At 45.1% G+C, this 27069-nt stretch overlaps 1 protein-coding gene across 1 annotated transcript in view; it reads right to left on the bottom strand.

Annotated features, from left to right (window-relative positions):
• Positions 1 to 20865, bottom strand: part of Fbn1 (fibrillin 1) — a 174654-nt gene extending 153789 nt beyond the window's left edge. Inside the window, exons 1-6 of the mRNA XM_055599100.1 lie at positions 20721 to 20865; positions 18358 to 18466; positions 17272 to 17354; positions 15275 to 15373; positions 5069 to 5164; positions 2204 to 2299 (exon numbers count right to left, since the gene is read on the bottom strand). Of these exons, the coding sequence (XP_055455075.1) occupies positions 2204 to 2299; positions 5069 to 5164; positions 15275 to 15373; positions 17272 to 17354; positions 18358 to 18466; positions 20721 to 20865 (628 nt within the window). The remainder of the gene's footprint in view (positions 1 to 2203; positions 2300 to 5068; positions 5165 to 15274; positions 15374 to 17271; positions 17355 to 18357; positions 18467 to 20720) is intronic.
• Between the last annotated feature and the right edge of the window lie 6204 nt (positions 20866 to 27069).

The following is a 27069-nucleotide window of genomic DNA, read 5'->3' as shown; positions in this document are numbered from 1 at the left end:
ACGGATGGTCATGACAGATGCTATACATTTATCTGCAATTCACAAAACCACACATACATAACTGGTTACAAACATTCTTTAGAAACATGAGTTTCAGAAGAGAACAAAACAGTGAAGATTCTATAGACGAAAAATTCTGCAAACAAGAAAGTACTCCCTGTTCCTCTGTGGTGAGAGAAAAGGCTTTCTGGTCTCCCTTCCCTCGCTGAAGGTCAGTGCCTGTTCCTGGGAGAACAATGGAGGGCAACAGCCGGGGAAAGCCCACTTCCTGTCCCCAGCCTCCACTTCTCCCAGTCTCTGGAATGCTGCCACCTTCAGTCGCTGCCACTTTGTGGCCAAGTCCTTGCACCCCCTCAGGGAAGGTTATGTAAACACATCCCAAACTTGGAGGCTCCACATTGAAACACACAGCTTTGACTAGTCACTCGGTAACTCCGTGCATTCACGCCATTTCTTCATCTTTGGCAAGCATCAAATTGTTGGAGCAGTAACGGGTATGTAAGGACCCCTTCCTTTGGCTGTCGGCATCAGTACCTCCCACTATGGGAAACAATTATTTTTGCAGCCAACTGTTGACCACTTTGCTCAAAGAAGGACGTTTATTTTATTAATTGTCTCTCTGAAGCAAACTCAGCAGCAACGTCTAAAGAGTTCCCTTCACAGGCCACCAAGCTGCAAATCAACAATTCCGATCTACAGCCTCTTCCCCGCGCGAACAGCAAGGCCACAGAAGGCTACTATCTATTACAAACGTACTTTACTGCTAAGGATGCCACTGGGTGTGTGTTAGCTCCGGGGCAATAATCTACGTGCACAAGTCATAAAGTGAAACCACTTAAACACAGACTCCAAAAGGATGTCAAGATGCAGCCCAACGGCCACGCCAATTACACATCACATAGCATCGCTCTGGGTGGCCTGAAGAACAGAAATGCTGTATAACAAATGTATCGTTGGTTTATTAGTGAACAACTGAATTTAGCTCAACAGAGACAACTTGAAAAATAAACAAACTCTCACATGCTGCATTGCTCTCTGTTTCTCTCAGCTACACGGCTTAAGTGACACACGTCGGACACATGACACTTAATCTCAGCTTCGCATCTTAGAATAAGATCTTATATAACTTGAAAGTAAGGTGGTCGTTATAATTTCAAAAAAAAGTTCTGAGGAATTTTATTTTGTTTTTATTTTATTTTATTTTATTTTATTTTATTTTATTTTATTTTATTTTATTTTGTTTAAACAGAATTTTTCTATATAGCTCTGGCTGTCCTAGAACTTGTTACATAGACCAGGCCAGCCTCAAACTCACAGAGATCAGCCTACCTCTGCCTCCCTGCTGAAACGAGGTGCTGAAATGAAAGGCACGTGATATCACGCCCAGCTCCACATGTGCACATAGAAAATACGACACAGAGAGACAGACAACTTTTTTGAAATACCAGTTTTAAAACACAATAATAAAATACGGAAAATGAAAAGTAGAAATGACGAGGAAAAGGCTATGAATGTGGAGAACAAAATGATTAACAAGGCTGACATTTGTTGAGAATATCATGCCTCCCTGCAAACTTCAAGATCACAGTGATAAGTTTGCAGTGATAACTAGGCAAAGCAGGCCGGATTTCTCTTTCGTATCAGTATCTTACTGATACTTTCGGCCTTGACACCACCCTTGAACACCGCTGAGCTTTGGTCGTTTTGGACGTGAAAGAGAGAGTGGTTGCCTGGGCTGCACTGAGTGCCCATCCATGAGCACGGCGGCTTAGAAGACCCCCTCACAGGAAACTGAACTCCCAGCTCGTTACTCCGGCCCCCGCCAGGGCCAATCCCTCTTCACGTGTGCTTCCGTTCTAAACTTCTCCCTTTCTGTATGTGTTCCTGACATGAAACCATTTCTCTAACATGCAGTCCAATACTTCAACACTATGGAAACTGTACTCTTTGCGTCACTGTCCGGCCCTTCTTATGTATAAGCCCATTATAGAATGCTGCCTCCCACTGCCGAGAACTGCTGAGTACCACGCAAACTCAGAGTCACCATCTTGGCACCCTGGAGACCTCCTCGGTGACACTTCAGAGAAGCCCTAACGCCCAGCCAGCTTCAGGAAGTCGCTCCCGCACTCAGTGCCAGTGTAAACCACGGACAGATTGGCCACCAGAACTCCCTTATACAAATCACTTAAAAAAATCACTTTACCTCTTTCGCACTGGGGTCCAGTAAAGCCGTACGTGCACGCACACCGGTTTGGGGCCACGCACCTCCCGCCGTTGAGACAGCCACTTTCACAAACAGCTGCGAGAAAAGAAGAGAAGGTCTCAGGGTGCTGCTCTGGGACACCCGCCTCCGCCCCCTCCCCCCTCCCCCAGCGAGGGGAGCAAGCGCAGTGTCAATGGTGACTCCAGTGTTTGCTTTGAACAGACACCCCATAGGGGCGGATCACCAGAGGAGGACGCTCCCCGAACAGGTGCCCCTGTCCCTTAGGGTCTCATCATGCGCAGCCCCTGAGAACCGTTCTCAGTTAGGCATCTGAGGCCATGGTTTCTGACTGGCTCCAGCAGATGCAAACTGCATGTGAGCAAATGGACTCTTGCTCATGACGAAGGCTGCATTTTGAGAGCGCTTCCCTGAGGCGCAACTCAGGCCCTTGCTGACAGCCCCATAAAGTGCAAGTGACCAAATGTTAATACTGGGATTCAGCCCTTTGAGCACTATACTCAGAGTGCAATGCAGTCTACTAGTAGGGGAAGTCCTGAAAAACTAGGGAACACGTTAGTCCTCCCGCCCCACCCCCCAAAAAACCACGACCCTCAGAACTGAGATCTCAAGTACTGACTTGGCCCTCCCTGCGTTCTTTCCTCTAACTCCTGCATGCCTGACCTCAGTGAAAGCATCTTCGTGGGTGGGGTGGGTGCTTCCCTGTGCCGGTTGGCTTTTTGTCAACTTGACCCAAGCTAGAGCTCTCTGGAAAGGGGAGCCTTCGTTTAGAAAAAGGGCCTCCAACAGATTGCCTGAAGGCCAGTCTGTAGGGGACTTCCTTGATTCATGATTGATGGGGGAGGGTCCAGCTCACTGTGGTGACTGTCCCAGAACAGGTGAAAGCAGGCTGAGCAAGCCAGAGGGAGCAAGCCAGGGAGCAGTGTTCTCTACTTCGGTTCCTGCTTACACATTCCTGACTTGAGTTCCTGCCTTGAGTTCCAATGTGGTAATCTGAAACCCATCCCTTCATACTCCCCCTTCCTCTCCCTTTTGTTCTCCGTGGGGTTTTGTTTGGATCCAGTGAGTTACCTGTTCATCTCTTCATCTGCTCTGCCCTGCAAAGCCTGAACTCATGTACTTTTCAGTGCCGAACATTAAGATGAGTCTCTCTCTCACCCTAGAGAGGGTTCTAAGTGCCCATCCCTCTTCTTTGCCTCTCAACTCACAATCAGGGCAGAAGAAACATGTTATTCTGAGTTTTCCTGCTACTCAGAAGCAGAAAACAAAAAGGAGAAACTGCTTAAGCAGCTCTCGCCTTTCACAGAAGAGGACGCTGACGTTCAAGAAAGGTTTTCCAGGTTGCGTGCGTCAGCATCCATCTATTCCGGGCTTTGGGCTAAAGTCAATCAGGGAGATACAGAGAGAGATGCCTGCAGCTCCCTCGCCCCGGTTCTGAAGGCCAGGCCTCCGTCCCCACCTCTCCTGCTGCAGCCACGCCCAGCCTTCCTCCTCCTGCTTCCCATTTTTCCCATCCAGACAGATCAGTCTCACCGCAAATCTTGTAAATGAAGTGGATGGAGCTAGTATTTCATAGTGCTAACACAAGACTGTGAAGTCGGGCCACTGGAGCTCGATTCCCAACCCTGCTTCTTACTGCCTGTGATCCTCGGAGAAATCACTGACACGTCTGAGCCCCGACCTCCCCAACTGTTAGAGGCAGGACGGCCGGACCCCTTCCAACTCAAACAGTTGTTTTTTTAAATACAGGTTGAGAATTTTGTTACATTTATTGACTGAGCAGCGTGCGAGTGAGGATGTGAGCATGTGTGTGACTGAGTGTGTGTGAGTGACGGGATGAGTGTGAATGTATGGATGTGTGCATGAGTGATTGTGTAGTGTTTGTGCGTGAGTGTACGAGCATGAGTGAGTGTGTGAGTGTGTGAACGAGTGTGTGAGTGAGACTGAGGGAGTAGATGAGTGAGTGTGTGAGTGAGTGAGTTGGTTCCCTCTTTCCATCAAGTGGCTCCCAGGGATTGAACTCAGGACACCAGGCTTGGTGGCAGATGCCGGTACCTCCAGAACTGTGGCAGCCCCAAATTTAAAACATCCCTGCCACATAGTGAGGAACAGTAAGTGCCTCAGTAGCGTAGTTCGCTGTTATTTTGTTATCCTTTCACTCTCTTCTGTCTGACTTGCAAGGAAGAGTGAACATAAAAATACTTGGCCCACGGTTTCCTGTCTGACCGTGTTTCCCTCTCACCACCCGCTCCGCATTTCACTGCTGGCCTTAACAAGGCCCCTGCTCTGGCCCTTGCTCACAGTGTGTCCTGAATAGTGCTTCATTACACTGGACCACTTAAACGCTTCTGACTCACCACTGGATGAGCAAACTCCTACATATCCCTCAGCACAAGGCCCAAGAATCCCCTGGGCTGCCTGGACTCTCTCCTCTCTTCAAGTTGAGCTGCACAAAGGTGAACTATTCTTGTCACACAGCAGTGTGGGAGTTTCTAAAACTGGCTTACAGTGATGGTTGCACAATCTGGTAGATAAGACAAGGTTATAAAGCCCCACAACTGGAGAGGGTAGAGTGTGTAGTTTGTGAATTAAACAATTTTCAATTAAAAAAAGAAGAAGAAGAAGAATTCTGTGCCTATAAGTCTAAGGCTTGAGGCAAGGCATGTGGTAAAGGCAAATGAAAAGCAAGTAGCTCAGACAGGTTCCCATCAACCCTCAGGATGAAGAACTGGTCCCTAGGCGTCCCGGTAAATGTGGTGGCCTGGATGGCCAAAGAAAGTTCCCAGCACCTGCCTCGGAATTCCCCAGGTCCACACACGGCCAACGTCGACCGCAAGGCATACTTACGCTGTCCACAGTGCGTGCCAACGTATCCCTTCTGGCACAGACAGTGGTCATCGCTGCAGCTGCCTCCGTTCATGCAGCGAATGCTACAGTGTTGTACTAGGAACAAAAAGGGAAGAAGGACTTAGTTTTGCAGTTTGACTGCCTAGACGGCAACAGTTCCCCAGAGATGATTTGTAGCTATTTGACGTGAAAATAAAATAATTCATCATGCGGAGAGCAGAAGGGTCCTAATTATCAGGGCTCGTTATGTTACATATAAAACCACTTACGGTGCAATGGTTTTCTTTGGCATTTGCTTTAATGGGGCTAAATGACTTCCCTAATTTAGCAGAACTTACAGTTCAGTGTCATCTCTGTGATTTATACCAATAAGAAAGGAGCGTCTGAGTGACAGCACATGACCAGGTCAAGGCAGCAATGATTTTTGTGAAAAGATTCAGAGTCCAAAATATCTGGCCAGGGAAATAGCCAAAGTAATAAATTCCACTGGTTTTGGTTCTGTTTTGGTGGTAGTGTGAAGGGACATGCTAGATGCACTAAGTAGCCAGAATGTTTGATGGGTGGAGAGTTGGGGTGCTGAGCGGATTGAACTCAGGAGAGCTGCTCATTTAAACCGTAACCTTGAACTAAACACCATCAATACTTCAAATCTGTTCCATGTCACATTCTCACCTGTAGAAATGTGCATGCCCAACCCCTAGATTATGAGTGGACACCAACAGACCTGAGGCAGTGACTAGAAGCAGAGTCGTAGGAATGTCTGGTAGACTCTCCTATGAAAGGTGACAATGGTCAGCGAGGACACGCTCAGTCCTTAGCCTGCAGACTGCCTTATACTGATAGCACTTTCAAAAGGTCCAGCTGGTCCCTAGTCTCTAGACATTGAAACCACCGTACCTGTACCTAAAGAGGACTAAAGCCTTCGCTAAGGGAGTCATGAGTCCTGTGGACACATCTCTACATGAGAGGCCACGGCTGGGCACTGGCGGTTTGGCTGATTCTGGCGTGCCCTACATGAGGGAGTCAATTCCCAGGGGGACAGGTACACCAGGGAACATAAGGCTGTCCATCTGAGCAGGAGCTGGGACCAAGGGCTGTGCTCTTTCTTAAGATGCCTTCCCAGAATGCACAGGCCAAACCTTCTCCCCAGAGTAAAGCAAAGTCCTCCCCACAGCCAGCCTCACCACTATGGTGGGGAAAAAACCCAGGCCATTAGTCTAATGAGCTACAAATGCTCTGAGGTCAATCTATCCTGACTGCAGGAAAAGGAAAATTCAAACTCCTGTTCTTACTACACCCTCTTAGACAAAGAGAGGAGAAGTCAAGTTGAAAGTGAGCTGCCTTTTTAGGAATCTTGCACTCTTCCTGGAATACCGCCTCCCAGCACTCAAGGCCTCTTCAGCCGGGCTGCAAGCACCCAGCAGAGCTTCTGGAACTCAAGCCGCTGATCTGTGAACCCATCATCCACTCCCTCAACAAGTTCATCTGAATACCTACTATGTGTCATGTGGAGTGCCAGACACTCTGAGCTGGTCTCTTCGTGGAACCCCCTCCTAACCTCTTTTGTTTCTTTGCCTCTACCTGCCTGGGGCCCAAACGAAAGTTCCTGGCAAATCCCATTTGATTCCAGGACCTTTGAAATGTCTCTTCCATGACTTCTGTTCCCTCTTCTGTTGGGAGATGGTTAAGGTGAAACCCTCTATGAGTGTGTGTGTATGTGTGTGTGTGTGTGTGTGTGTGTGTGTGTGTCAGTCTGTCTGTCTGTACTTTTCTTGTTTCTTCTTTCCATGACTCATTTTTCTTGAGAGTAGAAAGGCCGTGACTATGAATTACGTCCCTCAATGTGCCCACAGCAACACAATTACTTGCCTTTGCTTAGCTCACGCTACCTAGTCATGGCGATGAGAGCAGCCGAGGCTAAAAAGCAGCCCTAAGCAGAGGATTATTCAAACATGTTTTATCTTTTTCCCTCCATCTACAAAAGCTAGTAGCTCCGCACACACACCTTGAAGCACTGCTGCAGTCATCAAGAAAACCATCCACACAAACTGCTACTTTAGGCTCCATTAAACCTCTCAGCTAGACAGAAAATGGTGGCTCACGTCTTTAATCCCAGCACTCCAGAGGCCAGACTGCTCTACAGAGTGAGTTCCAGGACAGCCAAAGCTACTCACAGAGAAACCCTGTTTCGAATAAAGCAAGCAAGCAACCAACCAAAATAAAACATCTCATCCAAACGCTCTAAAGCTATCTACAGTACATAAAGGGGGAAAAAATGTGGCTAAAACTTTGGATACAATTCTAAGTGGGTCAGGAAATGGTGCACAATTGCTTTAAAATTTGGTGCTATGCTTAGTTCCATCCTATCTTAGAAAAACAGAAAGGGCTGGGAAAAGGCAGGAAATTACGTCATCCTTAGAGCAAACTCAGTGCACAAACTGATTTCAATTAAAGTGGTTCATGCCAAGACCTGATTTCCATTCCCACATGAGCAACAAAGCCACTTAGTTACTTTGAGATTTCAAACAGAAAAAGAAAAGGATGACCAGTGGCTTGCACAGTGGTTTCCCAGTTACTTCTTCAAATTGGAAGTCGGAATAAAATCTCCTTTCCAGGAAGAACGGTTCCATGTGCATTGAAACCTGACACATCAAAAGCCTCCTCTGATATGGCTTTCATTTCCGTAAACCCTCTCTCTCCAGTTGAAGCTTTTCCAGGTTAAAAATAGTCTTTCTCTTTAAAAAACAAAACCACCCTACAATACTTGGAAGGCTGAAAGGCATTGTGAGTCCAGTGGTCACACAGGCAGCGTTGCATTTTAGAGCTTAAGGGGAAATCGTTCCTTTAAAAGTGGGAGTGACCCTGGCATGTGGCTTATCTCTGAAACACCCAGCACCAGGTAGCCTGAGGCTGGAGAATGGAGTGTTGGCATGAGTTCAAGGCCAGCCTGGGCGACAGAGTATACTCCAATAACCTATAGACTGATGCTTTGTCTCAAAAGTTATTTTAGAAGGTGGGTGCAAACCCATAGATCTGTGATAAATTAAAAAAAAAAAAAAAAAAAAAACTAGATACCTGGTCTCACCTTTGCCACCCAAGCTGGAAACAGTTCAGAAAGCCTAGACACGTAGAAAGGTTTTCATTTGAATTGAATCCTGCCACTGGTGCCTGGTCTAAATTTACTCTCTAATTTAAACGGGAATCGCAGATGTTTCATAATTAGCAGACAAGATTTTGCCTAATGAAAACAACAACAACAAAAAAGCAGAGTTCTATTCATGCTCATAGGAAGCAGTGCCCTTCGCTGGATGTGCTAAATACCCCCACATGCTTTAACTGAACAAATATTGAGATTTTACCAGAAACAGAAAACTGGAAGAGTCTAAGGGTCATGCAAACTGAGGCTGTCCTGTACAGTCAGATCCCCAATGAGAAAGTCCCATTAAAGATGGCCAGATAGCCTCAGACCATTTCACGCCAGGATCTGTAGCTTAGAACTAACAGAAACTATCAACATTTACCTGTATCCACAAAAGATCCCAAATAAATTTTGCATTCATTTCAGAATCAGTCAGTCCTTTCAATCATTCAACAAAAACTGACTGAACGTCTTCCATTGACAAGGTAGCAAGAAGAACTCAAAAGCCTTTCTCTAGAAAGCACAGTACAAACTCACTACGATGACTAACCAGAAAGGAATGGCACGCATGCAGCACAGGAAGGGAAAGATGCCGGGGCTGACATTTGGATCTCAGCATCTCAGCGATGACTTCCTTCGGAATACACTGAGTTCTGAGGATCAGCCATGGTCCTCTAGGCAGACTCAGCCCCCAGGGGGAGCACTAGGGGCAACTTTCAAATAAGCAACTGAAGGCTGAATGTGTGTTCTAATATTAGCACTGGGAAGAGCCTAAATAGGCAAATGAAATAGCCAGACCGATTCCTGGACTTTACACCTGAGACAAGCAACCCACCCGGGTGACCTGAGTCACTGCAAGACAAGAACAGTTTTCACTTGGACCCATAATTCCCTTGGGTACATGGACATCCCTGGGTGTCTACAGACTCACGTAGCTTAGCATAGGACCAGGGCACCTCCCCGAAAAAAGAACAGATAAAAGCTACCTGACCTGGAAAAAGTTCTGAAAAGGACAGGTTGAGTGACATTTGTGATAGATGTTCCCATAAAGTCTGAGCAGGGAGCAAAACAACTCAGCAAGCTTAAAGGGTCTGGGCAGCCTTTTGATACTCCTTCCTGTCAGCGTAAACCCTACAGATTCCTAAAATGTTTTTTCCAGTCTCAAGCCTCCCAGAGTAGCCACAGCACAAGTGTCTCTTCCTCTGAGCCCAGTCACATTTCTGGCACGTGGTTGTACCACACTCTCAACCTTCCTTGATCTTCCTACATTCTCAGATCTATGCTGGGAGGACAAGTGTCCCCAGACTCAACTGGAATTGAATTAAACAGAAAACAACAGAACTTGAAGAAGAGGGTAGGCTTCTACGAGATTACTCCTCAAATGGATATGCAAATTTAATATAATTCCAATCAAAATCTGCAAAGGTTTGGTGGTATAGGTAAGATTATGGACAGATGAAGAGCTGCCAAGACAATTCTGAAAAGAAAGAGCAAAGTAAGAGAATGTACTTATTTTATCATGTGGTCAAGGGATCAAGCCTGTGTGATAATGGAGGAAGAATAGATCAATGGAACAGCAGAGAGCCTAGGCTCACGAAAACATACCCAGTTGACTGTAAAAAAAAAAAAAAAAAAAAAAAAAAAAAAAAAAAAAAAAAAAAAAAACCCACAATTTTTTTTTTAAGTCAGATTTCTATCGCTATATTATATGCTTGATTTAATCAACCCATATTGGGATGAGGGCTTACTCTGGCTCAGGGCTTTGGAGATTCCATTTTACAGTCTTGGCCCCAATGCTTTGTGCCTAAAGGAGCATAAAATGTCAGGACCATGTGACAGGTAAGATGAGTCAATTCTGAGCGAGAGAGAAAGGACTGCAAGAAGGGGGCTATAATTTCATGATCTCCTTTCAGGGCATCCAACAACCTGAAGACCCCTCCTTAGAGAAGTTGTCACCACTCCCAACATCTTCTTGACCTTTATAAGATATTTCGGAGCCAAATCACGACAAAATTAAATGGCCAAGGACAGAATTTGGGTTTCTGCTGGAGCAACTGGACACCCACAGGTAACAACTGAATCTAACCTCAACCTCACACTTCACACAAAATTTATCTCCATAGAAACCACAGATGTAAATGTAAAACTATAAACATTGAGAAACAGGTTAGAGAAAATCTCTGTGGTCAAGGACTACAAAGCATCCTTGGACTGGACACCAAAAGCATGAAAGAGCAGAGGAAAGGCCGATAGAGTTCACCAGCTTTAAAATCTCGCTTTGTGGAAGAGCCTACTGATGATGAGAAAGCTAACTATGGAGAATGGCTCAAGCAGAAATGTCTGCAGATCACATGTGTGAAAGAGCTCGGATCTGCAGCACATACACACAGCTCTCAGAACAGTAGTAAACCAATCATCTAAGAGAGTCCGGACATAACAAACAAAAGCAAAGCACTAGCAAAGACATACAGAAGGCAAACGAGCCCAGGAGAGGGCAATCAAGAAATAAACACAAGAAATTGTGCCCAACACTGTTAGCCTTCAGGAAAATGCAAATTAAAGACATGATTAGAGATCACCACAAGAAGAGCTGACACAAAGTATGGAAACAACACTTAGAGCTGGGAAAGACACAGAACATGGGTCATTCATACGTGGCGAAGAAAATGTAAAACTGCAACTCATACCAATTGGTTATATAACACTAAAGCCCTAAACCATATACATAAGTAACATATACAGACTGAGCAGGTTGTATTTATGTATTTAGAAAAATGTACACACACACACACATATACATATATATACATACACCAACTAATGAAAAATGAGGCCATGAATCTGAAAGAGAACAGAGAACTTATGAGAACACTTGGCTGGAGAAAAGGGAAGGGAGAAATGATGTAATTGTATTACAATCTCAAAAAAAAAAAAAAAAAAAAAAAAGAGGAGGGGGAACTGTCCAAAAATAGTTTCACAGTTCTTCAAAAGCTAAACCTACAGCTTCCACACAACTTATAAACTGCTTCCCTTGGCATTAATCCCAGGAATACAGTAACACACAAACACAGACACATATGTGTGCATGCGTGCCCACTCACACATACACACACACACATACACAAACCAAACCCTAACCCTTGAAAGAATGGAGGAGCTCTTCAGCAGGTAAGTAGCTGTCCACTGTCCACTGCTAGCCCTTGCCTAGCATCATCCAGGGCTGTTTAAAGATGGAGAAAGTGAGGAGAGCGCAGACTTGCATGCTTTCCATTATTGCTCTCAGCAGCTGACTGCAAATGGGATGTGACTACTTGCTTCAGTACCCTGCCACCTTGATCTTCCTGTAACAATGGACATAGCCTGAGACTGTGAGCCAGATAAATCCTCTAGGGTATTTTTATTGGAACAATGGGAAACAAAACTGGGACATTCCCAGGCCCAGGAACTTATTTTCCCCATTGTCATGTGAGAACATGCAGAGAAAAATATATCCTTATCAGACGTGAAATCTTGTAGGGCCCTAACCCTGCAATTTCCAGTTTCTAAAACCATAAAATAAAGTTCTGTGATATTTAGTTATGATAGCTTAAACCATTTTTATATGTTTCAAATTTTATTTATGTGTACCTGTGTGTGTCTATCTGTGTGAGTGCCTGACATATTTGTGTGGGTCCATCTTAGGAGCCCAGAAGAAGGGGTGGATTCACCTGGAACTGGAGTCACTGACAGTTGTGAGTCCCCTGGAGAGAGTGCTTGGAAAAGCATTTTCATCCTCTGCAAGAACAGCCAGAGCTCCTAACCACTGAGCCATCTCTCCAGCCCTCTGAAACATCTTTCTTTCTTCCTTCCTTTCTTCCTTTCTTCCTTTCATCCTTCCTATCTTCCTTCCTTTCTTCCTGTCTCAATGTATGTGAGTATTTTATCTGCACCACAGAGGCCAGAAGAGAGTGTCAGATCCCCTGGAGCTGGAGTTACAGGTAGTTATGAGTTACTAATATGGGTGCTGAAAACTGAACCCAGTTGTCTGCAAAAGCAACAAGTGCTCTTAACTGCTGAGCCAACTCTCCAGCCCCCTGAGACGCTTCTTAATCCTATTCTTACTACAAACTAGAATGGTATTTGCAAATGTATGTGTACATACACATTTAAGGAGAGTTGTAAACATATTCAGTAACCATGATAGGATTTCATACGAAGTAAAATTGCTCAGGATCCAACCTTAGCATCAGAAACTTAAGTATGTCCCTAAACAGAGCTGGAATTATAATCCAGAAAGAAAAATAAACAAAAAACCGCAGCTCTGACTTTGTCTAGCTAATCTTTCTTTTGCTCCTGTATCTAAGTGGCCAGTGGCAAAAGTTGTGCTAGGTCTACGGGAAGTTGAATCTTTCTGGTCCCATGAGACTTGCTGGCTGTAGTTTGAGACTTGTAGAAAGATGTTTTCCCATTTTGGTTTCACATGACACCAAGTCAAACACCCCCTGCAAAAACAGCTTCCTCTGCCCTCTTCTCAATCACATGAGAACAATAAGAGCTCAGAGATCCACAACCCGCCAGCCCTCCATCACCCTGCCACAAAAGAAGTAAAATTTTTTTTTTCATAGGACAGAGTGATGACGTGACAGAAACCAGATCTGTCCAACCTTCAGCCTGTGGGCTGCATGTGCCCCATGGTAGCTAAGAATACAACTGAATATATTTGTACATGACAGAGTCCTATCGCAATGCCCAAGGGTTAGATACCCTGGAAACTGACCCCTGTAGTGTGCAACAGGTAATTGTATGAAAGCATCTCACTGACTGATGTAATCCCATTAGAAGGAGTTATCAAATGATCTACACACACCGATGACTATTACTGGATGACCACGCCGTCTGTAGCACAGCACAACTATTCCATAAACACAGTTCCAAAAAAAAAAAAAAAAAAAAAAAAAAAAAAAAAAAACCAGAAGGAAAGTCTGACCACCCTCAGCTACACTTAATTTTTTAAATATTTCCATCTTCAAGTTTTTTTTCCAAGTTCAAGTCAATATTAACTCTAAGAGAGTCCAAGCCAATAATTTTTTAAGACTCCATTATACCTTGATGAAGGAATAGTCTCTCCCAGGTACTACTCTGATCTACACACGGCTCTGGGGCTTTGCCCAGTGCCCAGACAGCACAGAGATCCAAACTTTCCAGAAAGCACCACCTACAAGGCTCAGACTCAGATCTCTAACATAGGTCTGGCCTAGGATCCTCCTGCCATACTTCCTCCAACCTCACGGCTAGTTTGAAGCATGCCGGGACCATTCAGTTGTCACCTCTGGTCTCGTTCAAATCCTTTCCACATTTCACGATGTTTACTCACAGAGAAGTCTTGAGTACTCACATTCTCATTGGATTAACTTCCTGTCTGGACACTGGGTTGTGATCTTCTTCCCGTAAAGTGATAATGAGATAGGAGGCCAGCCTAAGGGAATGGTTTTATTCCTATTTTGATGCCTGTGCTCTTTCCAGTAGTGAGGTTGTTTCTCTTTGGTGGCAGTCTGGGGTCTTTTGGTGGAGACTCCCTGTATGCTCCTGAAATGGCAAGTTGACCTCACAGTCTCTCTGTTCCTCCAGCTCGAGAGAGCCCTTGATGGGTAGGGTGGGCTCGCACATGCAGAAACAAGCTGAGATCAAGTAAGAAAATGCCATGTTCTGTGTGGAGTGAGAGTCCCAGGCCAGGGGGGGATTTCTATCCTCATCTACAATCAGCTTTATTTGATATCAGGCCATCTTTACTTGGATTCCACCAGAAGCAGACTCCTAGACAACAATTTCAGCAAAGGTAATTTTCTTGGGAGTGATTCCAGGAAGCGACCCATGGGCTCAGGCTGAGTCCTGGTTAGGAGTTTTAGCAGACAGAGCAGAACAAATCCCACAGCTGTCTAAACTGGGGACATAGAAGCCAGAGAGCTGGTCCAACAGCCTACCATCTGTCACTGGTTGAAAGTTGCTTCTGTGTCCACTGACCCCATAGCCCTTCCTACTTCCTCTGCTCTGGACCATCCCCGGACAGAAAAACGTGGACCCGTTTTCAGGCCGAGTTCATGTGCTCCCTGTGAATGCCCAGGAGGATGAGGGAGCATGAAGATCTGCTGTACCACACAATTCATCTGAGCCCGCTACTAGGCTTATTACAAACTCAACTCCACGTGAGGCCTCTCGGTAGATGGGGAATCTTGACACAGTATAGTCTCTATTTGCAGCACACAAAAAAGAACACACTCACTCACTGCACACACTGACAATCCCGTGAAATGTGGAACAGCAGTGAGGGGAGCGCACCTCCTCTCCCCAGAAACTGGAAATGAGATGCGAATACACATTTGTTTTGCCTTGGCGATAGTTAGGATATTGCAGGCTATTTATACAGACACGAACATTAACCTTTTAAACAACTGATAAAGTCTGGCCTCCCAGCCCCCACATTTCTCTATTTCAGTATTTTGGGAACCACACTGAAAGATAAAGGAAACAGTAAAACCAGAAGGCAATGGCTCTCTGGCATGCTCTGTGGATGCTTATGTGGCCAGACAGAATAAACACCATGTCTTACATCATGTCTGTATGTCACCGAGTCTTGCATTTTCCTCACGGAAAGGCAAGTGTCTTGTGTTTCAGAGAAATTTTTCATCAGATCAGCTTTACATTTCAGTAGCACAAATAAAAATGGCTAGTTTTTCTGGAGCCAAAAATGCTCATTATATGATCATTTCCATGAACACCTGCCCCAGTGTTTCCATTAGAGAGACAGAGGTGACGTGTCTGTGCTGACAGAAGGCCATCATCTTTATGCTCTTCCTAGCAACTGCATCCCATAGGCAGTTTTCCTATAGAGAGTCGGCAAGGGGAGGAGGGGCCTACGTCCAGGAATGTCTTTCCAAGAATTCTGGGCAAAGGAGGGAAGGCAGATGTTCTATTGGGGGGGAGGGGGGGAATGTATCGCAGGCAAAGAAAGAAACCTAAGAGCAACTTTAGGGGAAAATGGAGCATAACCACATAAAATAATATCGTCTATAATGACATGTTAGACTCACTGGATCTGGAGCCACAGGAAGGCGATATCTGACCGGACGGGCAAGTGCACATATTTGGCCTCGAGCAGAATCCATCCCCACAGGAATGCCGGCAAATGGCTGCAAATCAAATCAGAGGTCTGTCAGCGTACAGCTAGGCACTGGGGGCTCGGTGCTCAGAAGAGGGGCTTGGGTCACTGTCCCCCGCGTATTCTCCTATAAAGCAAGTCTACTGGAGTACAGAAACTCTAGTTTGAAATCAGCAACTCCCGTATTTATATTGGTAGCTCTCTGCCTTTCTCTTACTCAAGAGGACCCAATAGCTCAAAAATATAAACATTTATACTCTTACAAGAACTCTGTTTTTATATTAATTTATAATCTAATAATGGAAAACTTATAACATTTTTTTGGCAGATGATTTCATTGTAAACATCTAATTGTCACTCTGTTCTGAATTACACTGACAGCCCGAGGGGTGGAACCTGGAATCCACCACTTAGAGCTGACTGTACAGACAGAGAGGTCTTCACATTGTCAGCGTCACCCAGAGCCAAATGCTCTGCTAGTGTCCTGAAGAGCAAATTAAATGGCAGATGACTTATAGTTATCAGCAAACTAGGATTCGGTCACCACTTGCTAGACTTCTTGGTACTGTATGCTCTTTTGCCTCAAGAGCCTTGGAAGAGGCAAACGTGATGGAAATGGCTAAAATAACATACAGGGGAAAATGTGCACTAAAACTTGGGAAAAGGTTTTCTAGATGTGACGAACTCTTGTCAGATGAGCTCACAGAATCACAGCAACATTGTTTTGATGCCTAGTAAAAATATTTCGCAGAAGGGGAACAGGGGCTGTCTCTGGCATGAACTCAGTGGCAGGCTCTTTGATCACCTCCCCCTGGGGGGTGCTGCCTCACCAGGCCACAGAAGAAGACAATGCAGCCAGTCCTGATGAGACCTGATTGACTAGAGTCAGAAGGGGAAGAGGACCTCCCCTATCAGTGGACTGAGGAACGGGCATGGGAGAAGAGGGTGGGAAGGCGACGAGGTGGGAGGGGACGAGGGAGTGACCACAGCTGGGATACAAAGTGAGCAAACTGTAATAAATAATAATAATAATATTCCGAAGAAAATTCCAAAGAACTAGGAGGAAAGGAGTCCACTGTCAAGCTTCTTTAGAAAACTCCAAATCCTACTCCCATCCCCTTAGTAAATTTTTGTGTTTATTTTTGATGTGGTGTGGTGTGGTGTGTGTGTGTGTGTGTGTGTGTGTGTGTGTGGGTGTGTGTGTGTGGGTGTGTGTGTGTGGGTGTGTTTGGTTGGCCTGGAACTCACTATATAGACCAGGCTAACCTCAAACTTACGGAGCACCAACCTTCTATGCCTCCCAACTTCTAGGATTAAAGTGTATACCACCATGCCTGACTTTTTTTTTTTCTTTTTAAGACATTGTCTTACTAAGCCCAAGCTGACCTCAAGCTCTTGATCCTCCTGTCTCAGTGTCTGTAGTTCTGGGATTGTGGTGTGTCCTCCCACACCAGTGACTTTGATCATTTAAATAAGTCTTTGCCTTTCCTCTTTGTCTAAGAGTTAAACCTGATTTGCCCTCGACTTTAATGTACGTGGTTTGGGGAGGCCAAGGCATATTACAGCCAAACAGGGAGAAATTACATTGAGGAAGTCGGCAATGAGAAGCTTTTGTTCAAAACCCCATTAGCATGATTACACCAGTCTAAGCAGCCAGGAGCAGCATGTGCAAACAGCACACAACATTAATCAAAGCGTCCCCACGGCTCCATTCTGTAGATTTTAGAATGTCCTAAAGGAAATCACTGATTAAAGATGGGCAGTGCTTTGGAAAGTTATTGTGTTTCCCAAATGAGATTCAGGAAAAAATAGGAAACTCTTAAGGCCAGAAGGCTGAGCTAGAAACACATTAACACTATTCAGTAGCAAGTATCACCATGCAACTAACGCCACAGTAACGTGTAAATGGCAAGTTATCTATGTACTTACGAACGATACACTGATTTCCACCAGGTAGGGTTTTCCATCCAGGACAACAGTACGCATTATAACGCGATCCACAGACATTGGGTCTGAAACAAAAACACAGAATTCCATCCTTTGAAAAACAAGATATAACTAAATGAGAAAGAACCTCCAAGTTATTGAGCAGAGCAAATTCCAACAAACAGAGAACAGTGAAAATGGGGGCCTGACCAAGTTGAGTAGTTTAGGGCATTTGGAACATTCAACAAAAGAATGTGCTAGGAATCCCTTAGCACCAGCGTGTACACAGAACACCAGAAAATGAAAACTGAGAGAGGGTGCCTGCCATCTTGATGCACAGATGCAAAAACCCAAGGAGCTATGTGTACAGGTTCAATTTAAGCCAACTTCTTACCAATGTGGATTAAAAAAGGTCATATTAAAATCTGTTCCATGCAAAGTCTTAACTGCCCACTGCTCTCAGAAATTACACATTTCCCCCTCTCTGGCCCAGCTCACTTCTAAAATATCACCACATTCCTCCTCTCACAAAAATCACAGGAATCCAAATTCTACCATCAGTCAGAAAAATAATAATAATAATAATAAGGGCCAAATCATATAAATATTTCTTTAGCAAAAACCTGGGAACAGTCAATACCAGAAATTGCTGGTAAATAGAAGCAGTTTTATCTGCATTTACTGTTTACAGACAGCCTGTCACGTGCCTTGGAGCAAAGCCTCCATTCAGAATCCAGAGGGCCAATCTTTAAACAGTTCCCCGGGGAGAACTGGGTGAAGGGGTGGCCACTCCTGTATCTGAAAGGCAAGAAGGAACACAGACTGAAAAGAAGCTAGCTCTTCAGCGTGCGTACGTGTCCTCTGAACTACACACTGGCTCTAGCCAGCAAGTTTGTGTGCTGAGTGCTCAAACCTGAATGGGACATCTACACTCCTGACGCAAGGCTCGGGGAACATCATGAGAGAGGGGGTAGAAAGACAGTGAGGGCCAGAAGATGGGAAGCAGAGCTGTGAGATACTGTCTTCTGCACATGGCGTGCCTGCTGCATTCATGAACTCACTGAACCCACACAACACCAAGCCAGTCACAATTCCAGAACGGTTCGGCGAGGGATCATTACGCCGCCCATCTGGCTGCTGGGGGACCAAGTCAGAGCCCCACATTCATGCCCAGCAGTAGGACTTGGTAGGCTATTAACTAAAGAGGAAGAAGAGGAAATTAATGAAGTTGGGGCAGAGATATTTCGGGGGAAATCTGGGAGGGGCTGGAGGTAGATGTGGTCGAAACGCATACTATGAAAATCTCGAGGGTTAGAAAGTATTATTTTTTTAAAAAATTTTTTTAAAAAATCACGTGTTTTACAGTCAATTTCATAAAACAGAAGACATTCCAAGGCTTTCTAGTATAAATACCACAGTCCCTCAAGGATAAATTTTCAACACAACTGTAGCACGGCTTACACATATTTCTCATCTGGGACGCATCCTACCTCTAGATGCGAAGGCCTCCTGCTTGCACTTTCCCTCTCTTGCACCTCCTGCAGGCAGGGGACTCAGGTAAAATCTGTCCCCGTCCTTCACCTTTCCTGTAATTCTAGAAATTCTGGAACCACCTACTGCACACAGTTTTAGGGTCAGAGGGGAGAACTGGGCTGGCAGCAGAGAGCCCTGGGCTTCCTACTCAGCAGCATGGAACATGAGGGTCTAGAGACATGTTTTCATGGCCCCTCTGGCCTTCATTTTCACGGCACACACAGTGATGACACGATGTGTGCTTTCTCTCCAGTGTGTGTGTGAGGATGCGTGCCCACGTGCATGTGTGTGTCTGTGCATTCGGGTGCTTAAAATGATGAACATTCAAGCTTTGCCTGCAAGAAGGAGAATGAAAGAAGGAAGCACCATCATCATCGAGATGGGCTCATCTCAGCCACCCGGCTTCCCCAGGAAGAGGCAAAAGTGAACTGACTTTTATCTGTGAGCTAGGAGGGATGGCTCGGCAATTGAGGACTTGCTGCTCTCCCAGAGGACCTGGGCTCAATTCTCAGCAACCAACATGGTAGCTCATAAACCATCTGAAATTCCACTCCCGGTGAGGGGGGTGTCAGACACCCTCCCCTGGCTTCCACGAGAATCAGCCATGCGCATGGTGCACATACGTCTATGTAGGCAAAACACTCACACAATTAAAGTTTTAGTACAAATAATCTAACTCCATGGATCTTGTCATTTCGTCCCTCATATGACAAAATTGTGTCCCAAGCTTCAGTCTGCAAGCAAAAGCTTGGAGAGAAGTGTGTAGGAAGGTAGGCTGCAGGAATGTGGGGAGGAGGGCCCTCAAATCTTCAACAGTGTAGAATGATGATCCAGCCATAGTCAATCACCTCAACCCTTCTCCACCAACAGCCCTATCACAACATCTCTCGGATCCAGTCCAGCCTCCAAAGCAAATCCTGGGATTTCTTCACAAGTCCCCATGGGCCTTTGCAGGGTGTCCAGTGGTCAAAGGCACTATGTTTTTTCAAGAAAACCCCAGAGCTGTCTCGCATAAATGAGTGCATTTATGGAATGACATCACATATAACAGGGTGAAATAGCTAATGGCAAAGGTCCAGGGTTGGCCATTTCTGTCTTCCAAAGCGAGATATTCAACAGATTTTTCCCCCCAAGGTATTGAAAAGTTATAACACTAGGAGCGTTATCGTTTTTCTATATTTAGAATCATTCTATCAACAAAATCATGGGGGACTGCAGGATTTACCACAATTACAAAAAGAGTAGTTTGTGTTCTAAGCCTTCACTTTTGTAAAAGTCACAGCATAGAGCTAGAGAGAAGAGCTCTCGGTGCACAAGGATGAGGAACTGAGCTCACCTCTACACAAAAAGCTGGGCGTAACTACACACGTGCCCGTGACCCCAAGACTATGGCAGGCACAGACAGGAGATCAAGGGGCTTGCCAGCCACCAGCCTCGCTCCGCATTCAGTCAGTGTGAGATCCCATCTCAACAGACTGAAGGAGAGCATGAGAGAGCAGAGCAGACTCCTCTAGCCTTTACACACATGCACACAGACACACACACCACCAAAGCACTCACACACATTAAATTTGTTAGTAAATAAATAATGGCATCGTCAGTCAGCATGAATTCAGAAACAAACTAGAAAAAAAAAAAAAAAACGGAGGTTGGAAATCAATAAGACAACTGATCCAAGAGCCACAGGTGCTAAGAATATTACCTAGTGTATAAAAAAAAACAACTGGTAAAAGTTATGCTCCTGAGGCCAGCCTGGTCTACACAGTAAGTTCCAAGCCAGACATAAAGTGAGACACTCACGATCCCCGTGCCCCTCCCCCCCAAAAAAAAACCACCCAAAGAAAAAACATGAAGCAGAGTGAGACAAGGTGCGCATCTGTCAATGAGCTAAGCTCTTACATTTCACTGTAAAAACGAACGGCTGGTAAGTCCAGGAGTAATGGCACAGGTGTAGAAGATGCCACTGCAGAGGCAAGTATGAGAACTGAAAACAGAAATGGGCTCTGGGGGAGCAGCAGGAAGGTGGTTCGATTCGTCACTTCCTGCCCTCACACTACTGCTCATGCGTTAAGGCTTAAATATTTAGCTCATCCTCTGATCCTCATTTTTAGGCTAAGGCATGGTTATTTTTTAAATCTGAATGCTTTCGCCTCTTGAGAGAACACTCTCACTAGAAGGAAACAAACAAACAAACAAAAAAAAAATCCTGCTTCCTTCTCTAAGCCCTTCATCAGAACACCACACCATTTTATTATATCTCTTTTTAAATCTACAGAATTTTAGACCGCGATTGGCTTAATTCACATTATGATTTTTTTTTAAAATTTTGTGATTTTAGCTTTTGGTTTTGTTTTGTTTTTCAAGACAGGGGTTCTCTGTATAGCCCTGGCTGGCCTGGAAATGTCTCTGGAGACTAAGCTGGCCTTAACTGAGAGATCTGCTGGCCTTTGCCTCCCAACCGCCAGGATTAAAGGCACTATCACTGCCAGCCACAAACTTTTAAATTATCTGTTGTTTCAACCAACACCATCCAATGATAGTTTTTAATCTTACTCCGTTGTATGGCTCCACAGAAGGTGTTAGAGATATACAATTTCCTTCCTGGGGTTTCAGCTCTGAGAATTGTGAACTAACAGAAATTTATTAAACAAGCTGGAATTTGTTCTACTTGAATACAGACAAAAAAAAGAGGCTCTAATCTAGAAACAAATGAATGTCTTGTTTTAGTTGGAAGGCAATAAGATATAAAGTGTAAGGAGACGCATGAGGTTGTTTTCATTATGAAGGATATTACTCTAAGGTTTCAGCACAAACGGCCTTTACAAAGAAGATAATTTTTTAATGGAGTTACTCTTGTGTAAGTGAGAATACAGCACACACATGACTTTCTTTTTCTCATCCTCTCGTTCCGTGCAGCCACCAGCAGCCCTTGGCAAACTAAGAAGAATTAATATTCAGAGGGAATAGAATGTTCCCCTAAATTCTAGGATTCCGTTCTGATGTTTGATTTTCATAGCAACTCTTTGAGGTGAGTTCTACTGTTACTACCTTCTACTCAGGAAATTAGGGCCTCGGGAAGGTTAAAACAAAGTCCCATGCTTTAGAAATACGTCTTGGGTGAATTCGAATTCAGGGAGCCTACTTTGAGTCTCTTCTCTTAACCAATAAACTAGGGCACAGATAGAGTTAGAGAGGAAGACGTTATTTCATTCAGTAGTACTTGTAGTGACACGGATAATAAAAATCATAGTATGTCTATTGATAGACTAAAGGTAAGGAATACATTGGTTTGTACCTGTATTCTAATGGTCCATGTAGTAAGAGGGGAATGGGCATATATTCTACATCATCATTGTGATACTTTCTTTTTTTTTAAATAGGTCTTCATCTGTAACTTCTCCTACCCAACTCCATCACCCTGGGGGATGCTGAGCCTCAGCAGGCTTGCTGTTGGAGCCAGTTCAGACACAGCACTTGGAGGCTGTGTGGGCTAACTAAGGCCTCTCTCAGTAGAGCAAACAGCTGGGCTGTACCACGTCTGACCACATCATTGCAGGAACTGGCCTCTGTGCAAGATGTCTGCAGATGTCCACATTCCTTTAGCCAGAGCCCACTCCTGCAAGTCTGGCCTGTCTAATGGCAAGATAGCCTCTCTGCTTCCTCTCCTAAGTGCAAAGCCTTTCCAAATAGGGCTGGTGTTAGAAAAACAAAGTCAGAGGGCTTGTATTTCACGTAAGAGTTTCCCAGCCTATGCAGCAATTAAATACTTGCTTAAGGTACAGGCAAGTGAGGCTGATCCCGTGCCACAAGTTACATGCTGTGTCTCCTTTTTTCCTTTCCTCTAACAGAAAAGTTACAGTTGAACCCACTGAGTTTATACTCTGTGTTTATACACAGAGAAGGATCAAGAAGTCTGCGCTACCAAGGAACAAAGAGTGCCCAAGGTCTCCTACGACATGTGCTAAGGTCTTATCTTAATATTGTACCATTCCACAGTTAGAGCCCTTCACTCTCCAGACAGTCCTAGATCGCGGAACAGTGACAAAACCCAAAGTGGTTCTGGCTACAGTCAACCGCACACCATGACTTCATTTGTTCTTTGACAATTTTTTACTTATCAAGATGAAAAGAAAAGGAGAATCTATGTACACTTGCTGGTGAAACAATCGTCCCAGCAGGCTTCTCACACCCCAAGCCCCTTCCTCTGTCACTTGAACACCTTTATCCTGATCCTCCCGGCTGAAGGCAGAGGTCAAGTCCACAGTGATGTGAATACCACATGTAAGTGTAAGTGTTCCAGCCCATCTGCCAGTCACAACAATGTGAGTAATGGAAGCGGCTTCCGTGACCGCCTCAGGCCTCAGCCAGACACTCCGGATCAGAGACACACTTCAGGCCTGTCTGAGCTGATACTATCCAGAATACAGACAATCCTGATTTCCTGCTTTGAAGGTACAAGCCAATCAACCTCTAAGGACTTTTCTTGACAAAATCATCAAAAATAATATTCTAAAACAGCCTAAAAACAAACAGAAAGAATAGGTCATGCTCTGATTTTCAAAATCTTTATTCCTCACTCGCTTCCCTGGCATACTTCAGTGTCTTCTCTCCCCAAACTATGTGCTGGCATCTTTATCTCCATCCTTCTTTGCCTCCCTCCCATCTCTGCCTCCTTTCTCTTTCTCTTTGACCCTACCCTTTCTTCTCTTCCTGGTGTTCATTTTTGGGACATTTAGAAAGCAATGTGTTGTTACCGCCTTGAACTAACGGAATCCAAGGTCACACAGCTCATCTTCTTGTGCAAGCAGCAAATTCACCACCGTGTGAGCATCACATACGTGATCTATCAACCACCTTGCCCCAAATCACGAAGCCATTAGGCAATGTGATGCCACCAGCATGGAACCAGCTCTGAGCATTCCTCCCCCCAAACCCATCCAGGCTAATCATTACCAAAACCACGAAAGAATTCTAATTAAGAGGCATTCCATAAAACACCTGACCACCCTCTGTGCTACCATAGCCATTAAATACAAGACAACGCTGAGAAAATCTCTGGGTATGCTTACAAAGGCCATACTGACTAAATGCAGTATATAATATGGTAGATATCCTGTGATGGGAGGGGAACATGAAAGGATAATTGGGTAAGTGGCAAGGAAGAGAACTGAGGATTTACTAACTGTGCACTGGTACGTGTTCACTGATTGTAACAAATGTGCCATGACAGGCAAGGATGATAACCCACAGGGCACACACCCATGCCCTCACTCCTGGCCTGTTCAGCAACTCCCCAAACCTGGGCGGTCACTTTCAACCAACAGTTAATTTCAATCCCTTTAGAACCTCCCTCAAATGACTGGACCATCCATATGTATGTGTTTTTCTTGGGGGAAAGAAGGGAAGAATTTAAAGCTCAAAAATCCCCGAGGTTCATTATAACAGGAAATGACGCTGGGCTGTGAAAGCAGCGGTCCAGATGTTTAAAGAACGTCTCTGGGTGTGGCAAGTCCTGATTCCTCTGAGGCACCAGGCATTTTTTTTGCTTCTGTTACTCTGGAATAACTCTGCTCAGATGCCTGGGCCACCTGGATCTCCCCCAAAGCTGGAGCAGCAGTTAATTTGCTATCCCACTCCACGCTCTGGAGTGCGGATTTGTCTCTGGATATATGAAAGGTGCTCCCATAAAGCACGTGACAGAAGAGTTTTAGTCCCCAAAGCAGGGACTAGGTAGGGGTAAGGAAAGCCTGCCTAAAAAACAGAAAAATAGGCATGTCTCAAAGTCGTATTTCTCAAACCTCTAAGAGGAGTTGACAATAGCATTAGGAAAACACAAGGAGCTACTTTGCAGAGTCCTGCCACTCCTGGACTTCACCCACTGAGCTGGGGGCTGACCATAACAAACCCTTTGATGTTTGGCTTTGACTACTGAAGCCAAAGCCACATTATGCTTCTCCAGAGGGTAGATGAAATTGCAGAAGCGATTGAAAACATCAGGTACACAGAGAGGGGTTAATGGGAGCCTTGAGGCCATCTGGGGTGGCATATGGAGTCCCCTCTTCCTTGTTATCTCCCACACTAGCAATTGGGGGAAGGGGTTGAAGCAAACCAGGATTCTCACACTTTGCAGAAAATCTCAAACCAAGAATTCTGTCCAGGGAGATGATGCTTTCTGAGTGTTCTTGTCACCCCCGGGGAAGCAGCCAATGAAACTGGCTCACAGGGAACCCTATGTGTGGGAATGGGGTGGTGTCATAGAAGGGCAAGGTGACTCCAAGCTCTAGTTCTGAATACCGGCAGCTCCTGACTGGTGAGCTGATAGGCTCCGGAACGTTATTTCTATCGGTATCGAGAGGGTTGGGATAACCTTTCCTTTCCAACAGAAACAGTGCAAATAGGTGGTGGTTTGGTTCCCAAAACTAGATAAATTGTGGGTTCTCCACTCCTCTGCCCACTAAATAGGGTATTGTGGACTGACCTGGGGAACTAACCACAGCTTAAAATGTTTTGTGGGAAACATTCCTTAGCAGAGAACCTGAAGGAAACTTGGCCATGCAAATCATGCTAGAGAACACGGGCGGAGGAAGGGCTCCATACAGGCAGCAGTGGGGAAGCCATCATACAGATGACCTTCCAATGCAGCTGCTTTGAGATCACCCATGCTACCGTCTCTAGCGCCTCACCCACGGTCTGTAAGCAAGCCCAACAAACTTGTCAGTTCCCCAAGGTGAGCGGCAATGGAATGGGACTTTGGTTTGGCCTTAGAACTTGAGGAGGAAGAGAAGAAGGAGGAGGGAGAGGAGGTGGGGATGGATGTTCACATACACCCCAGAGAGGAAATTTTAGCAATGTCATTTGTAAACATTAAGTTCCTAAGGTCACAGGAAGTCAGGTAAAGGCTCACAGTTAGTATAAGTGTTACAGCTCCGAGGGGAAAGGTTTTCTGGCAGTCAGCAGTCAAGGAATCTGACAAAGTCACATTGCAAAATACACCTCACACCAGAGATTTATTGAGAAAGACACGAGAGAGCGAGAGAGCGGCTGCCTCTCCTTAGGAGAGAAGCAGCAAATACCTGAGTAGGAGGTAGGCTTTATATGGGGTTTCTCAGGGGACAGAGCTCTCCAGTGGCTTGGGATTGGTAGGATTCTGTGGCCTGATCTTGGAGCAAGCTCAGGGATTGGTGGGATGTTGTGGCCTGGTCTTGTGCCTCCCCCTCCCCCCCCCCCTAGGGCAGTTTGGCCACCTGCATCTTGAGGGGCTGGAAAGGGCTGCTCAGGCCATTAGCGTAGTCTGGGGGAGGGGGCGGGGCCTTATAGTTAGTGCAATTACGTCATTGAAGCCAGCACATGATATGGTTATGGTCTAAAACCTGACACTTCTTTTCTTTACCCTCAATATTAAAAGTAAAGTTGTAATCGTTTCCGTAGATACATATGAAAGAGCAATAAAAGTAGTGTACATTTTAGAAGAATTGGTTAAATTAATAATTTATCCAGTTCACACTACAAACTAAAAACAGTAATTAGCAAACTTTGGAGGACATTATAACTTACAAAATGAGTGCCCCCTCCCCAAACCCTATCAGAAAAACACACTGCCTTGCTCATTTGCAGATGAGAACATGGAAAACCAGACGAAGGACATAACTTTTTTTTTTAAGGCTACGCTACAGAGACCTGTCTTAAATCACCAAGTGAAAGGCAAAGAATCTATGAATAAAACATTCCCAGATTAGCACTGAAGAGTTTGTAAGCAGAGCTAAGGAAGATGTTCCTATAATAGTGCAAAGAAGCTGCATCTTGCTTTTCACTGATTTGTACACAGCTTTGTGCTTCGAGTTTCTCTTACTAGGTCTGCCAGACAAAACCACTGCTTTTCAGACCAGTTACACAAAGTACACTGGGGGTGTGTGTGAAAGGAATAGAACCATGGGTTGTTTCTGTTCCTGACACAGTTCCTGCATGGTACGCACTGGGGCTAGCTCCCACGATAAAAATGTTAGCCATCTCTCAGGGGACAAGAGTGTGCGGAACATGCAACAGGTGTCTGCGTGGACAGGAAGCAAGACCGTGATTCAAAACTGCCCCCAGCTGCTTCTGAAACTCACGCTGGACACCCAGTCGAGCGCTGAGTTTGACTTGTCTTTAGGAAAGTGGCTGCAGCCAGTCCTCAAGACACCTGATAAACTAGTATCAGATGGAAGGGGAGGAGGTTCTCCCTTATCAGTAGACTTGGAAAGGGGCAAGAAGGAGAGGAGGGTGGGAGGG

Source organism: Psammomys obesus, unplaced genomic scaffold (assembly GCF_907164565.1).
Source record: "Psammomys obesus unplaced genomic scaffold, mPsaObe1.curated_primary_1811, whole genome shotgun sequence".
Lineage (NCBI taxonomy): Eukaryota > Metazoa > Chordata > Mammalia > Rodentia > Muridae > Psammomys > Psammomys obesus.
Note: the sequence above shows the minus strand (reverse complement) of the source record. Positions and strands in the feature narration are given on the sequence as shown.